General features: G+C 37.3%; 2 protein-coding genes and 1 pseudogene across 2 annotated transcripts in view; all 3 read left to right on the forward strand.

The window, feature by feature from the left end:
- CCDC57 (coiled-coil domain containing 57) overlaps positions 1-25370 on the forward strand; it is a 312170-nt gene that overhangs the window by 85742 nt on the left and 201058 nt on the right. The window contains exons 4-7 of the mRNA XM_036754111.1: positions 1334-1435; positions 2670-2827; positions 3296-3370; positions 12611-12811. Coding sequence (XP_036610006.1) covers positions 1334-1435; positions 2670-2827; positions 3296-3370; positions 12611-12811 — 536 coding nt within the window. The remainder of the gene's footprint in view (positions 1-1333; positions 1436-2669; positions 2828-3295; positions 3371-12610; positions 12812-25370) is intronic.
- On the forward strand, positions 17768-18581 carry LOC118846004 (L-lactate dehydrogenase A chain-like). Its single transcript, XM_036754112.1, has 2 exons — positions 17768-17897; positions 18058-18581. Exons 1-2 carry the CDS (start codon positions 17768-17770, stop codon positions 18579-18581), a joined length of 654 nt encoding a protein of 217 aa, XP_036610007.1.
- LOC118845940 lies at positions 20084-24387 on the forward strand (annotated as a pseudogene).

The following is a 25370-nucleotide window of genomic DNA, read 5'->3' on the forward strand; positions in this document are numbered from 1 at the left end:
TGCCATTCTTGGACTGGCAGCACCATTCAACTGTTTCCTTTAACTCTTTTCTGCTCCCAGGGCCTCTGATACTGATTCTGCATTTATGGAGCTATTGGAAATGAATATTATTGAGTGAAATTATTTAAGCATCAGACAGGGGAATGTGAAGGCACAGAAAGGTCTTTTGTAACATGAGTAACTTCATCTTAGCCTCCAGCTCAAGTAAAGTGAGCTTTATGCTTCTCTATTTATACGATTCTCCGTTCCTTGTTTTTTGTTCTGGTTCTGTCCTTGAGATTAAAAAAAAAGTTGGCCTGCCCCATAAGGCTAACTAAAGACAAAGAAAGTTGTTCAAAAGGCTGCTGTGTGCTCAGTTGTGGGGAATTCTTCATTTTGAATGCCCCCCACCCCCACCTCATAGCTATGTGTTCCTGAATAAAACTTTTGATATATACCCTGAATCATGATATATGTAGATTTTTCCTTCTAGAGCTTAAGTCATTTAGTTCAACCAGCTTATTTTATAAATGAGGAAACAGGCCAGAGAGACTGATTTGACCACAGTTAAACAAATAATAAGTGGCAAAAGTAAGATTTGACAGTAGGTCCACTGATCCCAAACCCAGTGCTCTTTCTACTATGCCACACTATTGCCTACAAATTCGAAAGTCGTTTTGAATCCTTTATATTTTTAAAAATATTTTCCCAGACTTCCTTGTTAGAATATTCTATTTTATATGTCCTCGGGATGAGAGGAAGGTCATTTCACTTGTTTCCATTTTTTCCACTCATAAAGTAGGAGATCATAATCTTAGCTCTTCTTTGAGCTAAATCTGGTCAGAATGGTAAATGACTCTATTTTGTTATTGCCAAAATAACCAATTTTTAGTTCTTTCTACTAAAAATACTGTTGGTGGTACAGTGGATAGAGCTCTGGACCTGGAGTCAGAAAGACCTGAGTTCAAATGTGACCTCAGATCAGTAATAATTGTGTGACTCTAGGCAAGTTACTTAACCTCTGTTTGCCTCAGTTTCCTCAGTTATTAAATGGGGGATAATAATAACGCCTACCTTACAGGGTTGTTGTGAGGGTCAAATGAGATAATATTTGTAAAATGTGCTTAGCACAGTGCCTGGCACATGGTATTCTCTATATAAATGTTTATTCTATTCCTCTTCCCTTCCCAAAATACCTTTGGTAATAATCATGCTAGCTTCAGTGAAAGTTTTATTTTCTACTTTCAGATCTATGCTGTCATGCTGTTGGAACATACTGAGTCTTTGCAGTTTTTACTATATTTTTCCTCTGTATTAGAACATTGATACATGTAACTCTTTTTCTGTGCTGCAGGAACTTCTAGCAGAGTTTGAATCTGAGTTAAAAAAGAGAGAGCATGAATTTCGACTTCAAGCTGATGATATGAGTAACTTAGTCTTGACCCATGAGCTGAAGGTAATGCTAGTATAATAACAATTTACATTTACAGGTATTACCTTCTCTGTGATAAAAGCCATACCTTCTAAGGTTTGAATTATTCATTCTGAAAGCCCTGCGCTCCTTATCCGCCTCCCCTGTTAAATGTATAGAACTAAGTGATGAGGTTTGGACCTTTCTCTAAGACATTTGGCAAATGTAATTACCTGTCGTCCAATTAGTCAAAAACATTTTTTAACTACTTTCTCTATGCACAAAGCACTGCACTAGGCTGCATGCTTACGTTTTGTTTTGTTTTTTCCTGGGGAAAGAAAAGGTAAGTTCGAAGAGATAATCAGTAGGCATATGTGAGTCAGGGAAGATGCTTAAGGAATAAAAGACATTGTCCTTGCCCTTTTAGTTATAATAGTGCTGAATTAGAGGTCTTGAAAGCAGCAAAAACTAAAGTGATTTATCTAAGGATTTAGTTGAGAATGGCTTTGCCTTTCTTGTCTGAGCTGCAAGATAATGTCAAGTTTTGCTTGTGAGAGAATACATACTATCTTGTCCTACAGAAGGGTACAGCAGTATTACAGGCCCTGCCTTGAGGATTATGGCTAGTGTTGCCATCAAGACCAGGGCATTCCAAGAAGGAATCAAGCTAGTTGTCTTTACAAGCTAGGTGTGCTCTGCCCAAACTAAGTTAGCTGGATAGAATGGGATAGAGGACACAAGGGATATAGAGAAAGGAAAAACTGAGGTTTCTGTGTGATTTACTATTAAATGAATAGCATTAAAATTACATGTTAAAGGCAGCTAGGTAGCGCAGTGAGTAGAGCACCGGCCCTGAAGTCAGGAGGACCTGAGTTCAAATCTGGCCTCAGACACTTGACACATGTACTAGCTGTGTGACCTTGGGCAAGTCACTTAACCCCGATTGCCCTGCCAAAAAGCAAAAAAATAAAAATAAAAAAAAAATTACATGCTAAGTAATCATTTTAAAAGTTAGTACATTGTACTTATGAGACTACTACTCTCAGTTTCAGAAGAATTAGTATTATAAGAGTCTTATTTAAGATTTAGCAATAAGAGCTTTCAAATTTATTGGCTGTATAATGAGGTGATTATCATTATTTATCTTGGTCTTAAGAAAATAGAGGTGTTTTTTTCCATTTTTATCCATTTTTCCATTTTTATAGAGCCCTTTTCCTTCTCTACACCCTTATTTTGTCCCACTCACTTTCTAGTTCTGAATTTTGTTCTTCTCCAAAAGGTAAAGTTGTTGGCCAAAGAACTTGAGGCTCTTAAAGTGGCTGGAATTAAAGCAGCAGAATCCCTACTGGTAGCAGAAACAACTAATTTGGAGCTGGAGAAAGAGGTGAAGCGCAAAGACTTGGAAATTAAGGATCTGACAGCTGTGAAAAATGCCCGGTATTATAAATTGGTCCTTACTTAGTATTTGAAGATATTTTTATGTGTTTTTATGATCTTGATTTCTTTATTCTTTATTTCTAGTAGGTTAGTTTATTTTAATAATTTCCACCAACCCTCAACAGTAGTCCATGACCTTCGTACTCCAGTGGCAGTGGTTACCCACATTCATCCCTGGTCTTTCCAGACAGCAATTGAGATTAACTATCTGTAGTTCTATCAGGATTTAGTTGAACATTGATCACTTTCGCAGTCACCACCATTATTTTCCTCATCCCTTACTTTCCACAAAATTCTTTAGTTTCAGCATTGACCCTGCACAGGTCTAGCTTGCCTAATTGAATTATAGAGCAATACAGTGATAGAGACTGTGGTCTTGAAAAGTATACTGTGTTCCTGGATTTCATTTTAGTAGTCTTCATCTTAGTTCTTTCATGTCTGTTTTCTTCTCCAATTTTGATCTTTTAGGATAAAAGACTTAGAGGATAAACTCCAGTCTGTACAGCTAATCAGGAAAAAGGAAGAAGAAATATTTAAGAGGAAGTAAGTATTTTTGGCTTCTTAGAAACACTGTAGTGGCAAGAAGGAAAGAGGCAAATGGGATACTGGCAAGAGGGAGAAAGCAGAAAGGGCTAATTTTATAAATGAATGAAACAAGCAAAAGATTATTTGGTGTGATTTCAGTTCCCTTTTCCCATATCCCTGACTAATGCTCCCTTCTTTTGGTTAATGCTTAAAATTAGAACTTATTCACTGGAATGACAACACATTAAATATTATCAGTTATATCTTAGTGTAAAGGAAGATTGCAAAGTCAAGGTTTGAAAGAGAGAAGAAAGGTGAGAGCCTAAAGAAACTGAGTACCTGGGATGGGGGGAAGTTGGGTGCCACTGAAGAGGGTATAGAATGGGACTGTGGGGAAGAGAGTAGAGTAAGGAAATCAGGGAGTAGAAAAGATTTGCTGTTATCAAGTATCTGAAGAACTATTATGTGGAAAAGAATTAAATTTCCTCTGTATGATTCCAGAGGGTAGAACTAAGACCAGTGAGTGAAAGTTACAGGGAAATAAATTTTTGTACTAACATAAAGAATTTTCAGACAACTAGATCTGTCCCATAAAGGAGTAAGCTGTTTTGGGAGATATTGAATTCTTTGTCAGGAGAAGTATTTAAACCAAGACTAGATGACCCTCTGTCAGGGATGCTATAGAAAGGATTCATGCACTAAGTAGATCTCTTCCAACTCTAGGATTCTGTGGTTCTAGTTTATGTTTTTCTGTCTATCATGTATCCACAAGGGAAGGGATCTAGTTATATCTAATATAGAGTGAACTTTTTCATCAATAAGTATTTCTCTTAAGCACCTACTTGTGTCCCAAGCACTGTGCTAGGTATTGAAGATAAAAGACAAAAAGGAAAATAGGGAGTCCAGTTGGTGGGGAGGGTGGCATAGCAGTTGAGGGATCAGGAAAGACTTCATGTAGGAACTGTCATACTTTCATAGGATAATAAAATTTAAAGCTAAAAGGGACTTTAAAGATCATCTGGTCAAATTCGAGTACAGCAGGCAAGCAGTTTGCAAGCAGATTAAAGTGTAATTTGGAAATATCAAACAAAAAAAAATTAAAATACAAGACAACTTTTGTTTTTGTTGTTAGTCATTTCTAATTCTTCATGACACCTTTTGGGGTTTTCTTGGCAAAGATACCAGAATAGTTTTCCTTCTCCAGCTCATTTTACAAATGAGGAAGCTGAAGTAAATAGGCTTAAGTGCCTTGCCCAGGGTCAAACATCTAGTAAGTGTCTGAGGCCAGATTTGAACTGAGGTCTCCCTGACTTCCAAGGCTGGCTGGCACTCTATTCACTTCACCACCTAGCTGCCTTTATAATACAACACAGGTAATGTTAATTTGTGGTTTTCTTAGTCAATGTGTGGCGAAAGGTATTTGATCCATTTTAGTTTGATACTACCGGTCTAGTACAACTTTCTCATTTTACAGACAAAGAAACTGAAGCCCAAAGAAGTACAGTGACCAACTGATCAAGTCCTCCTAATAAAAAAGTGGGATTTGAACCCAGGTTCTTTGACTCCAAATTTAGTATTCTTTCTACCACACCACAAACTTTGGTAGAGCAGAAGGCTGTAGTGAATGTCTTTCAACCAGTCTGTTATTTGTTAAATGTTTACTATGGGCTCAGCTCTGTGATAGTTTCCTTTTTTTTTTTGAGGGGTGAAGGCAAAGAAATTGGGGTTAAGTGACTTGCCCAAGGTCACACAGCTAGTAAGTGAGTCAAGTTTCTGAGGCCGGATTTGAACTTGGGTCTTCCTGACTCTAGGGCTGGTGGTCTACTCACTGTACCACCTAGCTACCCCTCTGTAGTAGTTTCTGAGAGGCATACAGAATATGGTATTTGCCCTTGAGGAACTGATATTCTAGCTTGGGAGACAGGACTACTAGATTTGAAATAGTTAAGGAACAAGTAAAATTTTAAGTGCTAATAATGCTAGACTTTATGAGTAGTAGTATTTCATAGAAGAAAAAACTTAAGTGTTGTGGAGGGATTTGGATTGATGGAGAGGAGGGCATTCTAGGCAGGGGGAGCATTATGAACAAAAGGTCAGAATTGTGATTATCATGATGGAGAAAGTGGTAGGTTATTGTTGTTCATTCAGTTGTATTTGACTCTTTGTGACCACGTGGACCGTAGCACACCAGGCTCTTCTGTCCTCCATTATCTCCCAAAATCTGTTGTTTGTATATTCTTGCTGCCTCTTCTCAATCCCTTCTACTTCTGTTAAGTCTCTACCATTTTTGTCTTTCATCATGCCCATTTTTGCATGAAAGGTTCCCTGATATCTCTAATTTTCTTGAAGAGATCTCTTGTCTTTCCTATCCTATTGTTTTCTTCTATTTCTTTGCATTGCTCATTTAAGAAAACCTTCTTATCTCTCATTTCTATTCTCTGGAGTTCTGCATTCAGTTGGGTGTATTTTTCTCTTTCTCTTTTCTCTTTCATTTTCCTTCTTTCTTCAGCTACTTGTAAACACTCAACAGAAACTCATTTTGTTTTTTTGCTCTTCTTTTTCTTTGGAATGTATTTTGTTGCTGCCTCCAGTACAATATTGTGAACCTCTGTCCATAGTTTTTCAAGCTCTCTGTCAGATCTAATCCCTTAAATGTATCCATCACCTCCACTTCATATTCATAAGGGATGTTATTTAGATCATATCTATATAGTCTGATGGTTTTCCCTGCTTTCTTCAATTTTAGTCTGAATTTAGCATTCAGAAGCTCATGATCTGAGCCTAAGTCAGTTCCAGGTCTCGTTTTAACTGACTGTATAGAGCTTCTCCACCTTTGGTTGCAATGTATATAATCATCTGATTTCAATAACCACCTAGTGATGTCCATGTTGTAGAGTTAACCTTTTGGGTTGTTAAAAAAAAGTGTTTGCTATGACCAGCGATTTATCTTGACAAAACTGTCTTAGTCTCTTTCCTGCTTCCTTTTCTGTTCCAAAGACAAACTTCCCTGTTCTTCCAGTTATCTTTTGATTTCCTATTTTAGTATTCCAATCCCCTGGAATGAATATGCAATCTTTTTTGGGTATTATGTCTAGGTGTTGTAGGTCTTTGTAGAACTGAGTAACTTTGGCTTCTTTGGCATCAGTGGTTAGATCATAGACTTGTATTATTGTGATGTTGAATGGTATGCCTTGGATTTGAACAGATATCATTTTGTTATTTTTGAGATTATATCCCAGTACTGCTTTTCTCACTCTTTTATAGTCATAAGAGGGCTGCTCCATTTCTTCTAAGGATTCTTGCCCATAGTAGTATATGTAATGATCACCTGAATTAAATTCACCCATTCCCATCCATTTGATTTCACCAATACTCAAGATGTTGATGCTTAATCTTTCTATCTCCTGTTTTACCATGTCCGGCTTATCTTGGTTCATAGATCTTACATTCCAGGTAATATTAATTTTTAAAGTTAATTCTAGTAATTTTTAATTTGGAGTGCAATGTATAGCAAAAAATGTATTCTTTTTAAGACTACAAAATATAGCTGTCAGGTTACTTTTAGATTGCATATTTAATCAACTTAAAATGAAAATTAAACATATACACCAACATTTTATCAGTTAGAAACAATATTCCATTTTCTTGGTGGAGACATTAGTCTTTTTCTTGGTCCATTACTTCTTTACTCAGTTGACATAAGGGTGTGGTTCCTCCAACATCTGTCCATATCATATAATCTTTTCCTTTCAGGGGGAAAAAATGGATTTTAGATAGATTTGATGATTTCTAAGCAATGCTGTTAAGAAAAATTAACTAGATATGATTTTTGGCAAGCAAATGAAGGAGATATTAGAAACCTAGAAAGTAAATACATTTGAACTTGAAAGGGTTAAATGATACTCAGCTGGAACACAGCAGAGTTTCCTGGAAGAGATCTATAACCACACAAGAGTTTGGCAAAGTGGATGAAGAATGCCTATTACCCGGATTATGAATTACATTTGGATAGAGCATCTATAGAACTTGTCCAACAGTATGTATATCTGGAACAAAAAGTACAAATGGTTAAAAAGTTGAGTCCAGAGTTCAGCCAGAGGAGGAGAAAAGGCTAGATTGCCTTAGGAAAATTGAAGAACTCCTTTAATGACCCAGATCTTCCCATGTAAGCAAGCAACTATCCTTTTTAATACTAGCATTTTACTGGTGTTGTGATAGGATAGCAGGACATGGAAGTACAACAGTCTCTGAAGAATTAAAAATCAGTGTTTCATAGAGAACCGTGGAAAGACACTTAGAGGATATAAATAGGCTATAACTTAGAACCAATTCGAAGCTTCAAAGAAGAGCTGCGACAAGAGGTGTCATTGAGGGAATAGATGAGAGGAAGAGAAAATGAACTGGTCATATAGTAAATAAAGATGAGGATCAGTGACCAGCCAGAGTTAACCCTCTCAATGTCAGAAAAATCGAGGAGGGTCTTCTGGCACATTGGGTGGATACTCTATGGTAAACTTATAGGAGGATGTCATAAGAGTCACACAGGATAGTGAAGCATGGATGGATTGTGATTTACATCTTTGTAAGGAACTTGAAAAGGAAATTGACAAGATCACAGATGCATTTGAGTATTTGATCAAAATTATGCTCAGCTTTGCAGGATGATTTATTCTTGGTGATGCCTTTTCCCTTTTTTGTATATCACATTCCACACTATAGTAATTGCTGCATAATCTTTTATGATTCTGACTGTAATACTTTGATATTTGATACTTTTTTCTTGACTGTTTGTGGTATTTTTGTTTGAACTGGAAGCTCTAGAGTTTGGTAGTAATACTTCTGGTTATGTTAAATTTGGAATTTTTGTTGGGTGGTGACTTATTTTCACTTAACACTCTGGTTCTAGTAGTCCTAGGTAGTTTTCTCTTATTATTTATTGAAATATTATTTTTTGTAATGGTTTTCAGGGTATCCAGTGGTTCTTATATTAATTTTCCTCATCCTAATTTTTAAGTGAGTTGATTTTGATTGTAGATGTCTCACATGGTCTGATTTTTCAGTCTTTGTTCTAATTATTTTTTGTTAGCTCATTGAATCATTACATTGTATCTGCTCTATTCTATTTCAAGACATCTACTAGTTTGGTAAGTTTATCCTTCTGTTCTTAACTGTTTATTTTGCTTCCAGGTTTATTCTCAACCACTCTAATTTCATAGGATCATAGATTTAGTGCTAGAAGAATCCTTAGAAATCATTAGGTTCAGCTTCCTCATTCTGAAGATGAAGAAACTTGAGGCCCAAAGAGGTGAAGTCACTTACCCAGGATCACACAGTTCCTGGTTTTGAATACAGATCTTCCTGACTCAAAGTCCAGTGTTTTATCTACTATGCCATGCAAGTTCTCATTTCATTCTTTATCTCTTGTTTTATTTCTTCCACTGACCCTTGAAGTCATATTAGTCAATCTCTTTTTTTGAGGCGAGGAATAAAGGTGAAGGAGGTGAGTTTTACTTATGATTCTTCTGGAATTATTGTCTTCTGAATTTTATCATGAGATTCTCTTAATCCATAATATTTTTTCATTGCATCAAGAGTTTTCTTTTGTGTGTTCATGTGTATCAGTAATTAAGAAGGGACTTTTTTTTACTGTTTTCTCTTTTAGAGCACTTATTTAATCAAGTGCCCTTGATGAGTCCAGCCTTTGTTCCTTTGACTAAATCAGGAATCTTTGATGACTTCCTTACCTCAAGGGAAAGCCTAGTTTATAAAGGTTGGAGTCACATGTTTGTGATGCCAGAAGCTTTTAGGTCATGTGGGTTTGAGTCGTGTGTTGTGATGCCCTTTGACCCTGAACAGGGTATATAAACTCAAAGGTTGGAGTTTTTCCTTTGGGGCTCTCACTGGAAGAGTGTCATGTGACTTGAAGAGATTCTGGGCAGCTGTTATTAAGAGCCCCCCAGCTTGTAAACCCAGATGTTGTTGTTTCCCTGGTAACTATGATTGATTTGAATCAGACAAGGTCTGTCTGTTGATGTTTGTAATTTCTATTTGTATTTGCTCTGAAGTTCAAGGTGCCAGCGTTTCCTCCTGAACTAAGTGCGTTATATATGTATGTTTGATTAAAGTGAGATTGTTAACCCCTTAGAGTTTACTTTCCTTAGTAAAGCAGATCAAAGAACCTGGGCTAGCAGCCCTCTTGTGTTGGTCCTTCACCCCCCACAGCCACTGCTAGCCACATTGTTGTTACATCATGTCATTAGCCTCCCTTCTAGGGATGACTATGAAGTCAGTCCCCTTCCTCACTACTTTTCTCAAGACTCTCTTGAATCTGCAATCTTGGAGTTATTGTTCCTTATTACAGGATAAGGTGAGACTGTGGGGCTGTAAGAAACCACATTGATATCCGAGTCCTTTGCCTTGAGCAGGACTGCAGCGGGTCAGCCTGAAAATAGCTTCTTGGCCCAGTCTCTTCTAGCCATCATGGTCTATGACGCTGCGGTGGGTGGATAGTGATTCTTGATAAGTTGACTGAGTGCAGGATCCCAGTGTCTATACCTTGAGTAGAACAGTCAAGCTGGCTGAGGTCATGGAAATTTCTGTTTTTTTGCTTTCTTGCCAAAATTCTGGGCTGAGACTCTAAGGCAGGAACAGGGTCTGCTTACCTCCACAATCTTGGATAGAGTAAGTGGGCCCTAGTTCTGCTTGCTTGGCATAGCCCCAGAGTAGGGCACTGTACTGTATTGGATAGTCTAGTCCTGGGGGGAGTGGATGGGCCTTGGCCCTTCATCCTTGCAATCCTTGGCTGGGATCTCGTATGGCTTCAGGCCCTTCTTCCTTTTCTAGTCCCAGAATAGGAAGCTGAGCTGCCTCTCCTCTGGAGACCCTCTCAGAGCAAAACCCAAAAGAGAGATTGTGTGAGGTCCATGCTCTATCCCTTCTTCAGCCCTGAATGGATTGATAGAGCTGGAGATAAAAATGACCTGGATATGGATGCTGAGGAAGAGGTCTGATTCTTTGCCCCCTGCATCTTTTTACAATTCTAGAAGGGACAGTTTGAAAAGAGGATTTCTATCACCCTTTCCCCAAGGTATTGATCCAGATCCAGAGTTTATAGTGTGGTATTTTATTGCAGTGTATTTTGTTTTTTCTACAGGGATTACCTCACTATTTTCCATTGTTCTGAGGTGGTTCTCAGTAGAGCTGGGGTTGGCTGGAACTTTTTTACAGTCTTTGCCAGAAAGTCTTTCTGAATACTTTCCAAAATAGAGAGTGTCCTTAATTTGTATGGTTCCAGAGACCTCTGCAATGATGTAAATCCAGAAATATTTCTTCCTGACAAGGGATTCTTCAGACAGATGGTTCTTTCTTTTCAGAGTTCTTTTTTCAAATACATCTTCAATTCTATTATTTCTACCAGAGGAGAAAGCCTTACTAGGTATACTAATTTAATAATTCTCTTAATAACTACAGGGAAGGTATGCTATGTCTCATGGAGTCATTAGCTTCTACTTGCCCAATTCTAAGTTTTAAGGAAGTATTTTCTTTAAGGAGCTTTTGTACTTCTTTTTCAATTTGACCAATTGTATTTTTTAAGCAGTTCTTTTCTTTAGTGAATTTTTATGCCTCTTTTACCATTTGGACACTTCTGTTTTTAAGATGTTATTTTCTTCAGTATTTTTTTTGTTCTACTTTTCCAATCTGTTGACTGTCTTTTCATAATTTTCTTGGATTACTCTCATTTCTTTTCCCAGTTTTTCTTCTACCTCTCTTATTTTATTTTTTAAAATCCTTTTTAAGCTCTTCCAGGAATTCTTGTTGGGTTTGTGTCCAATCCACATTGTTGTTTTTTTTTTCCTTTGAGGCATTGCTTGTAGCTATTTTGACGTAGTTGTCTTCTGAGTTTGTGTCTTGATCTTCCTTGTTACCGTGGTAACTTTCTGTAGTCAGGTTCCTCTTTTTTGTTGTTTGCTCATTTTTCCAGCCTATTTCTTCACTTTGAACTTGATGTTAACGTTGGGCTCTGCTTTGGGGAGGCACTGTCCCAAGCCTCAGGTTTTTTGTGCTGCTGTTTTATGCTGTAAGTTTTCAGTGTTTCCATGGTGTGGCTTCTAAGATGTGTGGTCACTGCTCACCTGGCCTGTGCTCTGGTCTTAACCCAGGAAGGGATCTTGTTCCCTTGCAGTTGTAAATTCTAGTGTTCTTCTTGGCTCTGGAACTCTGATCAGATCCCATGTTCCCGTGGCTGCAAGTGCTATCTCTTCTTTCAGCCCTGGAACTGTGACCCAGCACCACATGTGGGCAATGCAACTGTGTTCTGAAACCACCACCAGCAAAGGGTACCCTTTAACCTCTGTCTGATCCCTCTTACCATCTGTGGGGTGAAAGCTCCCAAAGATGCTACTTTCTCTCTTGCAACTGACTCTAAGGCCTCTTGCTAGCCTTGTCACAGCATGGCCTCTTCTGAGCTCCAGACCTAACCACTACCTTGGTGTGACAGACCTTTCCTGCCAAGTTCCTGAGTTGTCTTGGTCTGGAAAATTGTTTTACCTGACTCTGTCAATCCAGAATTCATTTTGAAGAGTTCTTTTAAAGTTGTTTAGAGGGGAATGTTGGGAGAGTTCAGGTAAATTCCTGTTTCTCTTCTATCATCTTGGCCCTGATAGGTATGCTTCTACTCAAAATTTTGTTCAGATTGTGGTTTTGGGAGAAGTAGGAAAAAGAGGAGGGATAGTGGAGAATAGAAGGGCCTGGCATGCTATGGTCTATGGGGTCATGAAGCGTCAGACACTACTGAATGACTGAACAGCAGTCTCTATTCTTTCACTAAGTGCTTAGCATTTTCCTTTGAGACACAAAGAAGTGGACCTATGTTGAGTTTTCATTAGTTTTGTTTTCAAAATTAGTCCTTATGTTAGCATAAATGCAAGTCAAGACACTGAAATACTAATTTAGGGTGATAAGACACATCAGTAAGAGCCTTTTAGTGACTGCTTCCTATATATGACGCTGCACTTCATGCTTTGAGAGACACACAAAGTATTTTAGGAGAGATCTGAAAACAATACTATTACAAAACTGTACCATTACATTGTAAAGTATAACTGCCACAAGAGAGATGCAGAGTGCTATGGAAATTCTCATATAAGAGGGAAAACATATCTGGCTGGTGGGATCTAGAATAGAACTGCTTGAATCTCAGAGATTTTAAATTAACATCCAGCCAGGCTGTTTTTTACCTTCTGGTTTTCTGTCTTTCAGACATGAAGAGCTGGATCGCTTTGCCAGAGAAAAAGATGCAGTGCTATCTGCTGTGAAGGAGGCCAACGTAGAACATGTACAGAAGCTGGAGGCTAAGGTTCTTGAACACCAAGCCAGTCATGATACTCTTGAGATGGAACTGAGAAGGGCTGAGTGGAGACAAGTTGATGCCTTAAAAGAAAAGGATATTGTCATTGCCAAGTGAGTTAGACTCTTTTATTGATAAACTGAAATGGAAAGTACCCTCATTATTAGTTAGGTGTTTCTGATTATGTACTTACAATCAGAAAACTACCTTCATATGAGTTCTTTTTTACTATTGGTTAGTGATTATTATCCCCATTTTAAATAAAGGGAAACAAAGGCACAGAATGGTCAAAGTGAATTAATTGCTAATAGACATTTCCATGGCTGAACTCTAAGGATCTGAGACATGCCGTTATATGCACATCTACTTGCCTAGTATGTCTTACTCATCATCTTTTTTTGTTTTTATTGACCTGACAGTTTTAGTTTAAAAACTCACTGATCATGAAACATAATTAAATTCTATCTCATATATATATGAGATATAGCATAAATGTTCAACCATCATAATTAATATTGAACTCAGATAAATTCTAAAGGAGTGTTCTTTCCACTCAGTACCTCACACCAGGCAGACATGCTTATTTTTTCTTCATTTATCATAAGATGGACTGGGTTTCCTTGTTTTTTATTATTAGTGTTTGAAGTTTAGTAAAGAAAGGACTTTGGTGTGGTGTTGTTCTTCATTATATGTCTCTAGGGGATCATTTCCCAATTTGCATTTGTACTTTTGGAGAAAACTATGGGAAGTTAAATATTCTTTCACAGATTCAGTTATTAGTCAAAAAAAACTGAGCGTCATGGTGCTTAGCGCCATGGGCAGTATGAAAATATATAAGACATAGTACTTGCCCTCAAGGAACTTATGATCAAGTTTGGAAGACAGGTACACAAATGTACACAAATGATTATACTAATACTTAAATGTACCATTAGAACCAAGTGCTCTGGAGGTTCAAAGAGAGAGATCTTTTTCTGGTGCAGGAGCAGGCTGGAGTGGGGAGGAGGGTTCATCAGGGGAGACTTTATGGAAGAAATTTTAATCTGAGTCTTAAAGATAGGTAAGATTTAGGAAGACAAAGACTGGGGACATGGGATATCAGGCAGGGATGCTCAAAGGAAAACAGAGGTAGTAAAATGTGACTGGAAGATAGCATAATCCAGTTTGTCTGTAGCAGCACAGGATGCTTGGGAAATAGTAGAATATAAGGACAAAAAGGTAGGTTGAAGCCAAATCATGGAGAGTAATACTATTTTAATGAAGTTAATTTGAACTATTGAAGACTATTGAAGGTCGATTTGTTTAGGGGAATTGCATTTATCAGACCTCTGCCTTTGAATGGTTATTCTGGTAGTGGTACAAAGTACAAAGGATGGATTGGAGTCAGAGAACAAATTCAAAACTTGGAAACTAATGAAGAATATGATGGAAAGGATAAGTGGAGTGGACATCATAAGAACCTTACTTTAAGCTGAACTGGACAAAGGAAGGTGGAGTACATGCTTATAAAAACGCAAAGAATTAGGTGGAGAAATTGAACTTATCATGGAAACAGGAACAGGGAGACAGTGGGGAAAGTTTGCTTACGAGGAAGGGTGGAGTTAGAGAGGAAAGAGTCAACTTCTAAACAATCTTCAAAAACAGAGGTCTAATCATGAAATGAGAATAAGAAAGGAAAAAAATGGTAGAGTGGGATCCTAGTATTGGGATCTAGTCATTCCTCTAAATCCAAGCATTTCTAGCCTAGTGAGCATAATATCCAAACTAGCATAATTTTCCCTTTCCTTTGGAAATCTTTTTTTCCCCAATATGCTTTGAATTACTATTTGCAGTCCAACTTTCACAGCCATACATTACTACTAGAAAAATCATAGTTTTGACAATATTGACCTTTGTCAGCAAGGTGAGGTCTCCTGCTTTTTAGTATGCTATCCAGATTTATCATAGCTTTCCTTCCAAGGAGCAAGCATCTTTTAATTTCATGGTTGTGGTCGCCACCTACAGTGATCTTGTAGCTCAAGAATATAAAATCTGACATGCTTCCATTCTTCTTCCTCTGTTCGTCAAGAAGTGATGATACCAGTTGCCATGATCTTAGTTATTTTTTTTTTTGGTGTTAAGCTCGAAGCCAGCTTTTGCACTCTCCTCTTCCACCCTCATCAAGAGGCTTCTTAATTCTTCACTTTCTGCCATCAGAGTGGTATCGTCTGCATATCTGAGATTGTTGATATTTCTCCCAGCAACCTTAATTCCAACTTTTGATTCATCCAGCCTGGCATTTCTCATGATGTACTCTGCATAAATAAGGTGACAATATACAGCCTCATCATACTCTTTTTCCCATCTTAAACCAGTTGGTTGTTTTATGTTCGGTTCTAAACTGTTGCTTCCTGACCTTCATAAAAGTTCCTCAGGAGACAAGAAAGATCATCTGGTACTCCCATCTCTTTGAGGATGTGACACATTTTGTTGTGATCCACACAGTCAAAGACTTTAATCTACTCAATGAAGCAAAAGTAGATGTTGTTCTTGAACTCCCTTGCTGTCTCCATAATCCAGCAAATTTTGGCAATTTAGTCTCTACTTCCTCTGCTTCTTCAAAAGCTGGCCTACTCTTCTGGTAATTCTTGGTTCACATATTACTGAAGCCTAGCTTGTGGAATCTTAAGCATAACCCTGTTGGCATGTGAGATGAGTACAATTGTTCAGTAATTTGAACTTTCTTTGGCATTGCCCTTCTTTAAGATTGGAACATAAACTAATCTTTTCCAATTTAGTGGCCACTATTGTGTTTTCCAAATTTGTTGGCATGTTGAGTGCAACACTTTGAGCACCTCTTATAGGATTTTAAATAGTTCAATGGGAATTCCATCACCTTCACTAACTTTATTGTTAGCAATACCTCCTAAGGCCCACTTTGCTGCATTTTCCAAGATGTCTGGCTCAGTAACCACACCATTGTGGTTATCACTGATGTTAAGATCTTTTTTTTATAGTTCTCCTGTATATTCTTGCTACCTTTTCTTAATCTCTTTTACTTCTGACAAGTCCCTGCCTTTTTTGTCTTGTATCATGCTTATTTGCGCATGAAATGTTCCCTTGATATATCTAATTTTCTTGAAGAGATCTCTTGTCTTTCCCATCCTATTGTTTTCTTCCATTTCTTTGCATTGCTCATTTAAGAAAACCTTATCTCTCATTACTATTCTGTGGAATTCTGTATTCTGTTGGGTATCTCTTTCTCTTTTCCCTTTAGCTTTCCTTCTTTCTTCAGCTGTTTGTAAAGCCTCATCAGAAACCCATTTTGCTTTCTTGCTCTTCTTTTTCTTTGGAATGTATTTTGTTGCTGCCTCCCGTACAATATTATGAACTTTTGTCCATAGTTCTTCAGGCACTCTGTCTACCAGACCCAATCCCTTAAATCTATTCATTACCTGTACTTCATAAGGGATATTAATTAGGCCATACCTATATGGTTTGATGGTTTTCTCTCCATTCTTCAAGTTAATCTAAAAAATGTTGAGCTTCTGTGTGAAAAAGAAAAATTCTGCATGCATCCAGAAAGAAAGAATTCAGGTACTGGGATGACACAAGATTGAGCAACCATTGTGAAGGAAAGGAGAGCTTGGAATATAATATTTTGGAAGGCAATGGATATAGGCTTACAACTTATTCAGCAAATATCCTGTAATCCTATAGTGGGATAAATGGGTCTTTAGCAAAATAGAAGACTTTCAAGTACTACTGATGAAAAGACCAGAGATGAGTAGAAACTTTGAAATACAAAGCCAGGAGAAACATAAAAAGATAAATGTGAGTGAGTGAATAATAAGGGACTAAAGAAGAATAAATTGTTTATAGTCTAATATGGTGAAGTGATCACGTATCTCCTATGTATCATCATTAGGAGTCATGAAAATAGTCTAATTAGAGAACCTAGAAGTGGTTCTGTTATGTTTTGTTTATCTTAAAGGAAGAATTGAAAGAGAAGAAGATTAGGAAAAATTATTTGACATAATTGGGGTGAGCAAGTAGAAGTTTATACAAACAAGGAGGAAGGGGTGATACTTAAGCCTCACTCATCAGAACTGGTCAAAGGAAGGAAGAATACATGTAGAATTGGGCATAGAACTACATTTCACTTGACAGGAAAACAGGAGGGAAAGTGGGGAATAAGGCAGGGCAGTTTCAGGAAGCCATTGTTATTGAGTCGCTTTCAGTCATGTCCAACTCTTTGTGACCCTATTTGGGGTTTTCTTGGCAAGATATTGGAGTGATTTGCAATTTTCTTCTCCAGCAAGGGAGGTATTAGTTTTAAGCAAAACAAATTCCTAATGAGAGGGCAAGAAACAAAGATGGCAAAAGGTATAAGAAAATAGGATGGAAGGAAATACATAGTTACAAATCATAATTGTGACTGTGATTGAAAGGAACTCATCCATTAAATGAAAGAGGAGAGCAGAATGATTTAGAAAGCAGAGTCTAACAATATAGTATTATTACAATTTTTTATAAATTACAAGTGATACAAGAAAATTACTACTACTTAATCACAAAATGGGATTTTAAAACAAAATGGAGTTGTTCATGCTAAGTTAACATACTGCCACAAGGAGGAGACAAATAGGATTTTAAAAAACTTAATTATGATAGACCTTTGGAGATTATTGAATGGAATAGAAAGGAGCATATATATTCTCAATTGTGCGTAGTTTCACAAACATTGACCATGTAATAGAACATAAAAACCACACAAACAATTGCAAAAAAGCAGAAATATTAAACACATCTTTTACAGGCCACAATGCAATAAAATTATATTCAGTAAAGGACCACTTACAAGATGATTAAAAATTAATTGGAGGTGTGATTCTGGGAGCAGAAGTTTCACATCTAACTCAGAACTTTCTCAGCCTGTCTGACCAGCAACCTGGATCTCCCCCCAGATGGCATCTACTGTCAAGGATGTGCTGATTGTGAATGTCCTAAAGGAAGACCAGGTTCCCCATAACAAGATCACTGTTGTTGGGATTGGTACAGTTGGCATAGCATGTGCCATCAGTATCTTAATGAAGGATTTGGCTGATGAACTTGCCCTAGTTTATGGAATAGAAGACAAACTAAAGGGAGAGATGATGGATCTGCAGCATGGCAGCCTTTTCCTCAAAACACCAAAGATAGTTTCTGGCAAAGACTACAGTATGATTGCAAACTGGTTGTTGTTAGGACTGGGGCAAACAACAGGAGGGAGAAAGTTGGCTTAATCTGGTCCAGCGTAATGTGAATATCTTTAAATGCATCATTCCCAATATTGTTAAATACAACCTTAATCTCAAGCTGCTTACCATTTCCGATCCAGTGGATATTTTGACATATGTGGCCTGGAAGCTAAGTGGCTTTCCTAAATACTGTGTAATTGGAAGTGGTTGCAGTCCGGATTCTACCCATTTCTGTTATCTAATGGGGGAGAGACTTGGTGTCCATTATTCAAGTTGTCATGGATGGGTCCTTGGGGATCATGGAGACTCCAGTGTGCCAGTACGGAGCAGTGTGAATGTTGCTGGTGTGTCTCTGAAGAATCTTTATCCTACTTTGGGAGTTGATGTTGATTCAGAGAATTGGAAAGATATGGTGATCAAGCTGAAGGGCTGCACTTCCTGGGCCATTGGCTTGTCTGTGGCAGATCTGGCAGAAAGCATTATGAAGAATCATAGAAGAGTTCATCCAATTTCCACCATGATTAACGGCCTGTATAGCATTAATGAGGATGTCTTCCTATGTGTCTTGGGGTGGAATGGCATTTCAGATGTGGTGAAGGTAAACCTGAATCTGGAAGAGGAGAGCCATTTAAAAAAGAGCACAGATACTCTTTGGGGAATCTAGAAGGAGCTACAATTTTAAAGCCTTTTTATATGCTGCCATTTTACTATGAAGAGAACATGACAGTGGCTAAGGGGTTATGTATGGTTCAAGTAGGTCAAATCCTTCCTCTGATTAGTGATTGAACACCAGAAATGTGAAACCTGTGAACACTCCCTAGTCTCTTCCTTAAGTTAGAAATGGGGAATAGTACAGTGTGACCGCTATTTGTTAAACCCTATTGTTTTTTGCATATGCTGCTGGATATGATTCATACAGTCTCAGTAGTTGTGTCAAGCAGACACAACCTGTGTCACAGGTACATAAACTACCTGGCTTGTATGTAGGTGCTACAGGTTTCCCTAAGTCCAGAAGACAACATTCCTGGTTACAAAACACCACACAATAGTAATACTTTTTTGATGTATTGATTACCTTTGTGCTCCCCTCCATTGGGGCTCCACAGCATGCACGTATCGCCTTTCCAGAGGATCTGGTTTTGTCTGCCTATACATCTATCAGTAGTTGTAAAAGATCTGTATATGTACAACAATGCAACCAATTCCTTAAGTGTCATACTCACCCTAAATACTGAATAAACAACAAATAATTGATTAAAAAAATTAATTAAAGATGAACAATTCTAAGGAATGGGGTTGATCAGAAGACAAATCACAGAAATGATCAGTAATTTCACTGAAGATAATGACAATGAGACAGCATACCAAAATTTTGGGGAAGCAACCAAAGCATTCATTAATGGAAAATGTATATCTAAACACTTATCAGTAAGAGAGAATATGCAGATCAGTGATTTGGGCATACAACTAAAAAAAACTAGCAAGGCAATGAATTTTAAAATACCAATTAGATACCAAAATAGAAATCCTGAAGAAATTAACAATATTGAAAAGAAAAAAAATTGAATTAATAAATAAAACTGGGAGCTACATTTTTTGGGGGAAAAAGCTACTAGGGTAAACCATTAGCTAATTTGCTTCTTTTTTTTCAAAAGAAAGAAAACAAAATTGTCAGTATCAAATATGAAAAAGGGGAATTCACTGCCAATGAAAAAGAAATGAAATTATTAGGAACTATTTTGCCCAATTATATGCCAATAAAAGTGATACCCTAAATGAAATAGAACATTTACAGAAACATAAAATACTCATATTAAAAGAACAGGAAATAGAGGACTTAACCCAAACTTAGGGGGAAAAAATTGAATAAACTGTACATGAACTGCCAAAAGAAAAAGCCCAGGACTAGGCTAATTTAAAAACAAATCCAAAGAAATATTTTAGAACAGTTAATTCCAATACTACATAAACTGTTTTTAAAAATAGGAAAATAAGGAGTCCAATCAAGATTCCTTCCATGATACAAATTTAGTCTTGATATATAAACTATGGTGATTCAAAACAGAAAAAAAAATGTACACTAATATTCCTAATGACTATCAACGTAAAATTTCAAAATATTAGCAAGGAGGCTACAGGGACATCTCATAAAAATTATATGCTACGATGTATTGGTAATTAAGGTGGGACTTTTTTTTTACTGTTTTAGAATGCTAAATTAATTGTTTTTGATTGAGTCTAACTAGGAGCCAAACCCCAGGCCCACGCCTTTTTACTAATTAGGTATGAAGCCCCAGGCTGGTTAGCAAACTACTTTGCTAGTTTGAGAGAGGCAGGAAGCCCCCAGGACCCTAAGGGGAGTTGCTAAGACCAGAGCCAGTGTTATGCACATAAGTTCTGGTTGATCAGATGACATTCTAGTCAATTGGATGATGTCTAAGGACTGTAATAAAAAGAGACAACAGAGTTGTTTGTTTGAGGCTCTCACTCCTGGAGGAGTGTTGATGTGGAGACTCTGGGCAGCTGCTCTAAGAACCTCCCGGCTCGTCAACCCAGATGTTGATGCTTTCCTGGTAACTATGAATTGTGATTTGGTCTGTTTATATTGTGTATGTTTGTAACTTGTTTGTATTTCCTCTGAAGTTCAGGTTGCTGGCTTTTCCTCCTGAACTAAGTGAATGATATATGTATGTTGGATTACAGTAAGATTGTTAACCTCTTAACATTGCTTTCCTTAGTAAAGCAGATCACATTGTTTTTTATCAGGAATGCAAGTTGGTTCAGTACTAGAAAAACTATAGATATAATTGATTTTATTAATAACAAGAACAACAAAATTATATGATACATCAAAAGATGCAGAATTTTAAAAATAAGATTTACATCCACTTCCACGAAAAACTCTAGAAAACATAGGTGATAGTGAATATTCTTGTTCCACTATTACCATTAATATTCAATATAACACTAGAAATGCTATCTATAGAAATTAGGTAAGAAAAAGAAATTGAGAAAATAAGTAGGTCTAGACAAAGAGGAAATCATTGTTGCTGTTGATATGATGATTTTACTTAGAAAACCCTAGAGAGTCAACTAAAAAACTAAATGCAGCAACATTAGCAAAGTTGCAGGGCATAACATAAATCTACAAAAATCATTAGTATTTCTGTATAATACCAACAAAATTCAACAGAGATAGACATTGCACTTAAAATAACTACAGAAAGTATAATGTACTCAAGAGTCTACTTGCCAAGACACATACTGGAATTATATGAACACAATTATAAAATACAGCATACAAAATAAAGATGGATCTAAATAATTGGAGAAATATTAAATGCTCATGGGTTAGCTAAGCCAATATAATAAAAATGGAAATAATACTACTTAAATTAATTCACTTATTCAGTGCTATATCAGTCAAGCTACCAGAGTGGGGGCTAATAAAACCAGTCAAACTTTATAAAGAGCTGGGAATAACAACAAAAGTTATCTGGAGGAACAAAAGAATCTCCAGGGAGAGAATGAGGGGGAAAGTGGAAAGGAAGGAGGCCTAGATGTATTAGATTTTGATCTATAGTACAGAACAGTAATCATCCAAACAATTTGGTACTGTCTCCTGGCACCCTTAGTCTACTTTGCCACTGGCTGTTCCCTGCATGTTCAGTACCAGCCACATAGTACTATTGCCTACCTCTCCACAGCTGTTTCCTGAGGTCCAGCATTCAGAACCAGGATAGCAGGAATGGTTTTAGTTACAAAGCTTTTTTAAAAAAAAATTAATTTCAAGGTGAGATTATACATCAGAAGTAATCAAGGGGGTAGATATTGGGTACAACCAACTCCTGTGTAATAGTAATGTAGAGAAAACAAGCAAAGGTGTTAGCATTCCTCCCTCAGGTATAGTCTTCACAGCAGACAATGAAGTGTCTTGCTGGTATACCAGCCAAACAGCAGGCTGACACTAACCCAAACAACATGTTCTCTGCCACCATGCACCTCATTGGCCATCAGTTTAATGATTGGAGATGGAGACATGTTAAAAATGTTTCTTTCAGAATTATTTGCCTATGGAAGATGCCTGTATAGAAACCCATTGGAAGCTGCATTCCACAAGTCATTTTTCTTAAAATTAATTTATTTTTAGTTTTCAACATTCTGTTCCACAAGCTTTTGATTTTTAAATTTTCTCCACCTCCCCAAGATGGCATGCGATCTGATATAGGCTCTATATATACATTCATATTAAACATATTTCCACATTAGTTGTGTTGTAAAGAAGAATTAGAACCAATGGGATGAACCATGAGAAAGAAGAAACAAAACGAAACAAAAGAGAGAGAGAGCAAATAGTATGCTTCTATCTGCATTCAGACTCCATACTTCTTTCTCTGGATGCGGATAGCATTTTCCATCAGGAGCTTTTTGGTGTTGTCTTAGAACCTTGCATTGCTGATAAGAACTAAGTCTATCAAAGTTAGTCATTGCACAATATGGCCATAACTGTGTACGATGTTCTCCTGGTTCTGCTCATTTTACTCAGCATTGGTTCATATAAGTCTTTCCAGGTTTTTCTGAAGTCTGCCTGCTCATCATTTCTTATAGCACAATAGTATTCCATTGCATTCATATACCACATCTTACTCAGCCATTCTCCAATTGATGGGCATCCCTTCAATTTCTACTTCTTTGCCATCACAAAAAGAGCTGCTATAACTGTTTTTGTACATGTGGGTTCTATTCCCATTCGTATGATCTCTTTTGGGATACAGCCCTGGAAGTGGTATTGCAGGGTTAAAGGGTAATTCACATTTTTACCCCTTTGGCCATAGTTCCAAATTGTTCTCCAAAATTGTTGGATCATTTCACAACTCCACCAACAATGCATTAGTGTTCCAGTTTCCCCGCATCTTCTCTTGTTTTGTCATGTTAGCCAATCTGACAGGTGTGATGTGGTACTTGAGTTGTTTTGATTTGCATTTCTCTCATCAGTAGTGATTTAGAGCATTTTTCCTTTGACTATAGATAGCTTTAATTTCTTCATCTGAAAACTGCCTGTTCATATCCTTTGACCATTTTTCAATTGGGGAATGACCACAAGGCATTTAGATGCATTTGTGCTGATGAAGATGAAGGAGACTGCAGAAAACTACCTAGGACAATGGCAAAAAACACCATTGACAAAATTATTGCTGTGTATGACTTAAGGTGGTGGAACTTTCAACTTTTCTATCCTAGACATTCAGAATGGTGTATATGAGATGAAATCTGCCAGTGGGGATATTTTCCTAGGAGGCAAAGTCTTTGGCTAGGCCTTGCTCCAACACATTGTAAACAAATTCAAGAGAGACACAGGACTCAACCTGACCAAGGAAAACATGGCTTTTCAGTGAGTATAGGAGGTCTCTGAGAAGGCAAAATGTGAACTTTCTTCTTCTGTGCAGACTTATATCAGCTTACCATATTTGACTGTGGATGCTTCTGAGCCTAGGCACTTGAACATGAAGGTGGCTCAACCTTAGTTTGAAGGGATTGTCACTGATTTCATTGAGAGGACATGCCAGAAGGTCATGCAAGATGCTGAAATTAGCAAGAACAACATTTGAGAAGTCATCTTAGTTGGTAGCACGAGCAGAATGCCTAAGGTTCAGCTGACAGTAAATACAGAATCTATTTGGCCATGCCTCTAACAAAGCTGTTGGTCCTGATGAGGCTGTAGCTATTGGAGCTTCCAATCAGGGAAGCATGTTAGCTGGTGATGTCACAGATGCGCTACATCTGGATGTCATCCTCCTTTCTCTTCACATTGAGTCATTAGGAGGAGTCTTTACCAAACTAATCAATACGAACACAGCTATTCTGATGAAGAGCCAAGTGGTTACTGTAACTGCTGATACTCAGATTCAAGTGGAAATTATAGTGTACCTGGGAGGGAGAGTTGGCTGCAGACAGCAAACTCTTAGCACAGTTTGCTTTGATTGGAATTCCACCTGCTTCACGTGGAGTTTCACATATTGGAGTCACATTTGACATTGATGCTAATGGGATTGTACATTTTTCTGCAAAGGATAAAGGCACAGGATGTGAACAGCAGATTGTGATCCAGTGTTCTAGTTGGTTAAACAAAGATGACATTGAGAAGTTGCAGAAAAAAATAAGCCAACAAAGAATGTTTGGAAGGTGTCAGTGTGGCAGAAGGGATTATTCATGATGCAGAAAGATGGAAAAATTCAGAGACCAACTTGAAGCAGATGAATGCAAGAAACTAAAAGAAATCTCTAAAATGAGAGAGCTCTTGGCTTGAAAAGATAGTAAACCAGGAAAAAAATATCAGGTAGGTGGCATCTGTTCTCCAACAAACATGATTAAAGCTCTTTTAAATGGCATATAAAAAGATGGTATGTGAGCAAGAAGGCCCTGGAAGTTCTGCTTCTGGAAAAGAGAATGAAGATTAGAAGGAGAAGTAATAATGTCACCAATTGACCTTGACTGCAGCAGAAATCAACAAAACATTTGTGAAGCTTGGGAACAAAGAGGCATAAGGACCTTCCTGAATAGAGTTGGGCATACTTCAGTCTTACTATGTTTTTGCAGTATTCTATATATAGTTTCCTCAATGTATAAATCTGATGAACATATTATCTAATTATCCTGTAACAGGTAATTCAGACAATAGAAAGTTCTAAATGATCATCCTCAGCCTATCTTCATTTTCCAGCTCCATGTAAAGGATGTGGGTTGGAAATTCACAGAGCATTATAAAGACTTGACACAGTTGTCTGTGTCATGGACTGTGCTTCCAAAGAGTGAAACAAAACCGTGTCACATGAGGGTAAGGAACCATAATCCTTAAAAGACTAAGTAGTGATAAATCCTCCCAGTTACCTAATAGGTATTGATCTGTTGTGACTGGTGGATTCCCTTATCCATAGTCTATACAGGCCCAGTTGCATTGCTAGAAAAGGAAAAAATAGATTGAAAATGATGATTCTACTTTGTTTTATCTAGAACTGTTTTGAAACAAGATAATTAATGAGGCTTTTCAACTTACCTGAAGTATCCTATTCCCTTTACCTTCTAGCCAGTGCTTTGGGTACCTACTTCCTTAATGATTGTTATTTTGATCCATTTTGGATTTTTAATGAAAAAAAATTGGTACTAGTTAATAGAGAAATTAATCAGTGGGACTGATTAGGTACACAATATACAGAAGCAAAAGGGCACAGTATTTGGTAAGCTCAAAGATTCCAGCTATTTCCCCATATCTAAGAACTTACTATTTCACAAAAACTGCTAGGTTATGGTGTGTGAATGTGATGAAATACTATTGTGCTTTAAGAAATGATGGAAATAATTTCAGAGAAATCTGTGAAGACTTACTTGTGTGAACTGATGCAGAGTAAAGTAAACAAAACAGAAGAATAATTTATATAACAGCAACAATATTGTA

This window comes from Trichosurus vulpecula, chromosome 4 (genome assembly GCF_011100635.1).
Source record: "Trichosurus vulpecula isolate mTriVul1 chromosome 4, mTriVul1.pri, whole genome shotgun sequence".
NCBI classification, from domain to species: Eukaryota; Metazoa; Chordata; class Mammalia; order Diprotodontia; family Phalangeridae; genus Trichosurus; species Trichosurus vulpecula.

What these genes read in the sequence shown, in the direction of transcription:
- LOC118846004 (XM_036754112.1), top strand. Translation starts at nt 17,768, where the DNA reads ATGAAGGATTTGGCTGATGAACTTGCCCTAGTTTATGGAATAGAAGAC. An exon ending in AGTTTCTGGCAAAGACTACA is followed by an intron (nt 17,898 to 18,057) that starts GTATGATTGCAA and finishes TTTCCGATCCAG; the next exon opens with TGGATATTTTGACATATGTG.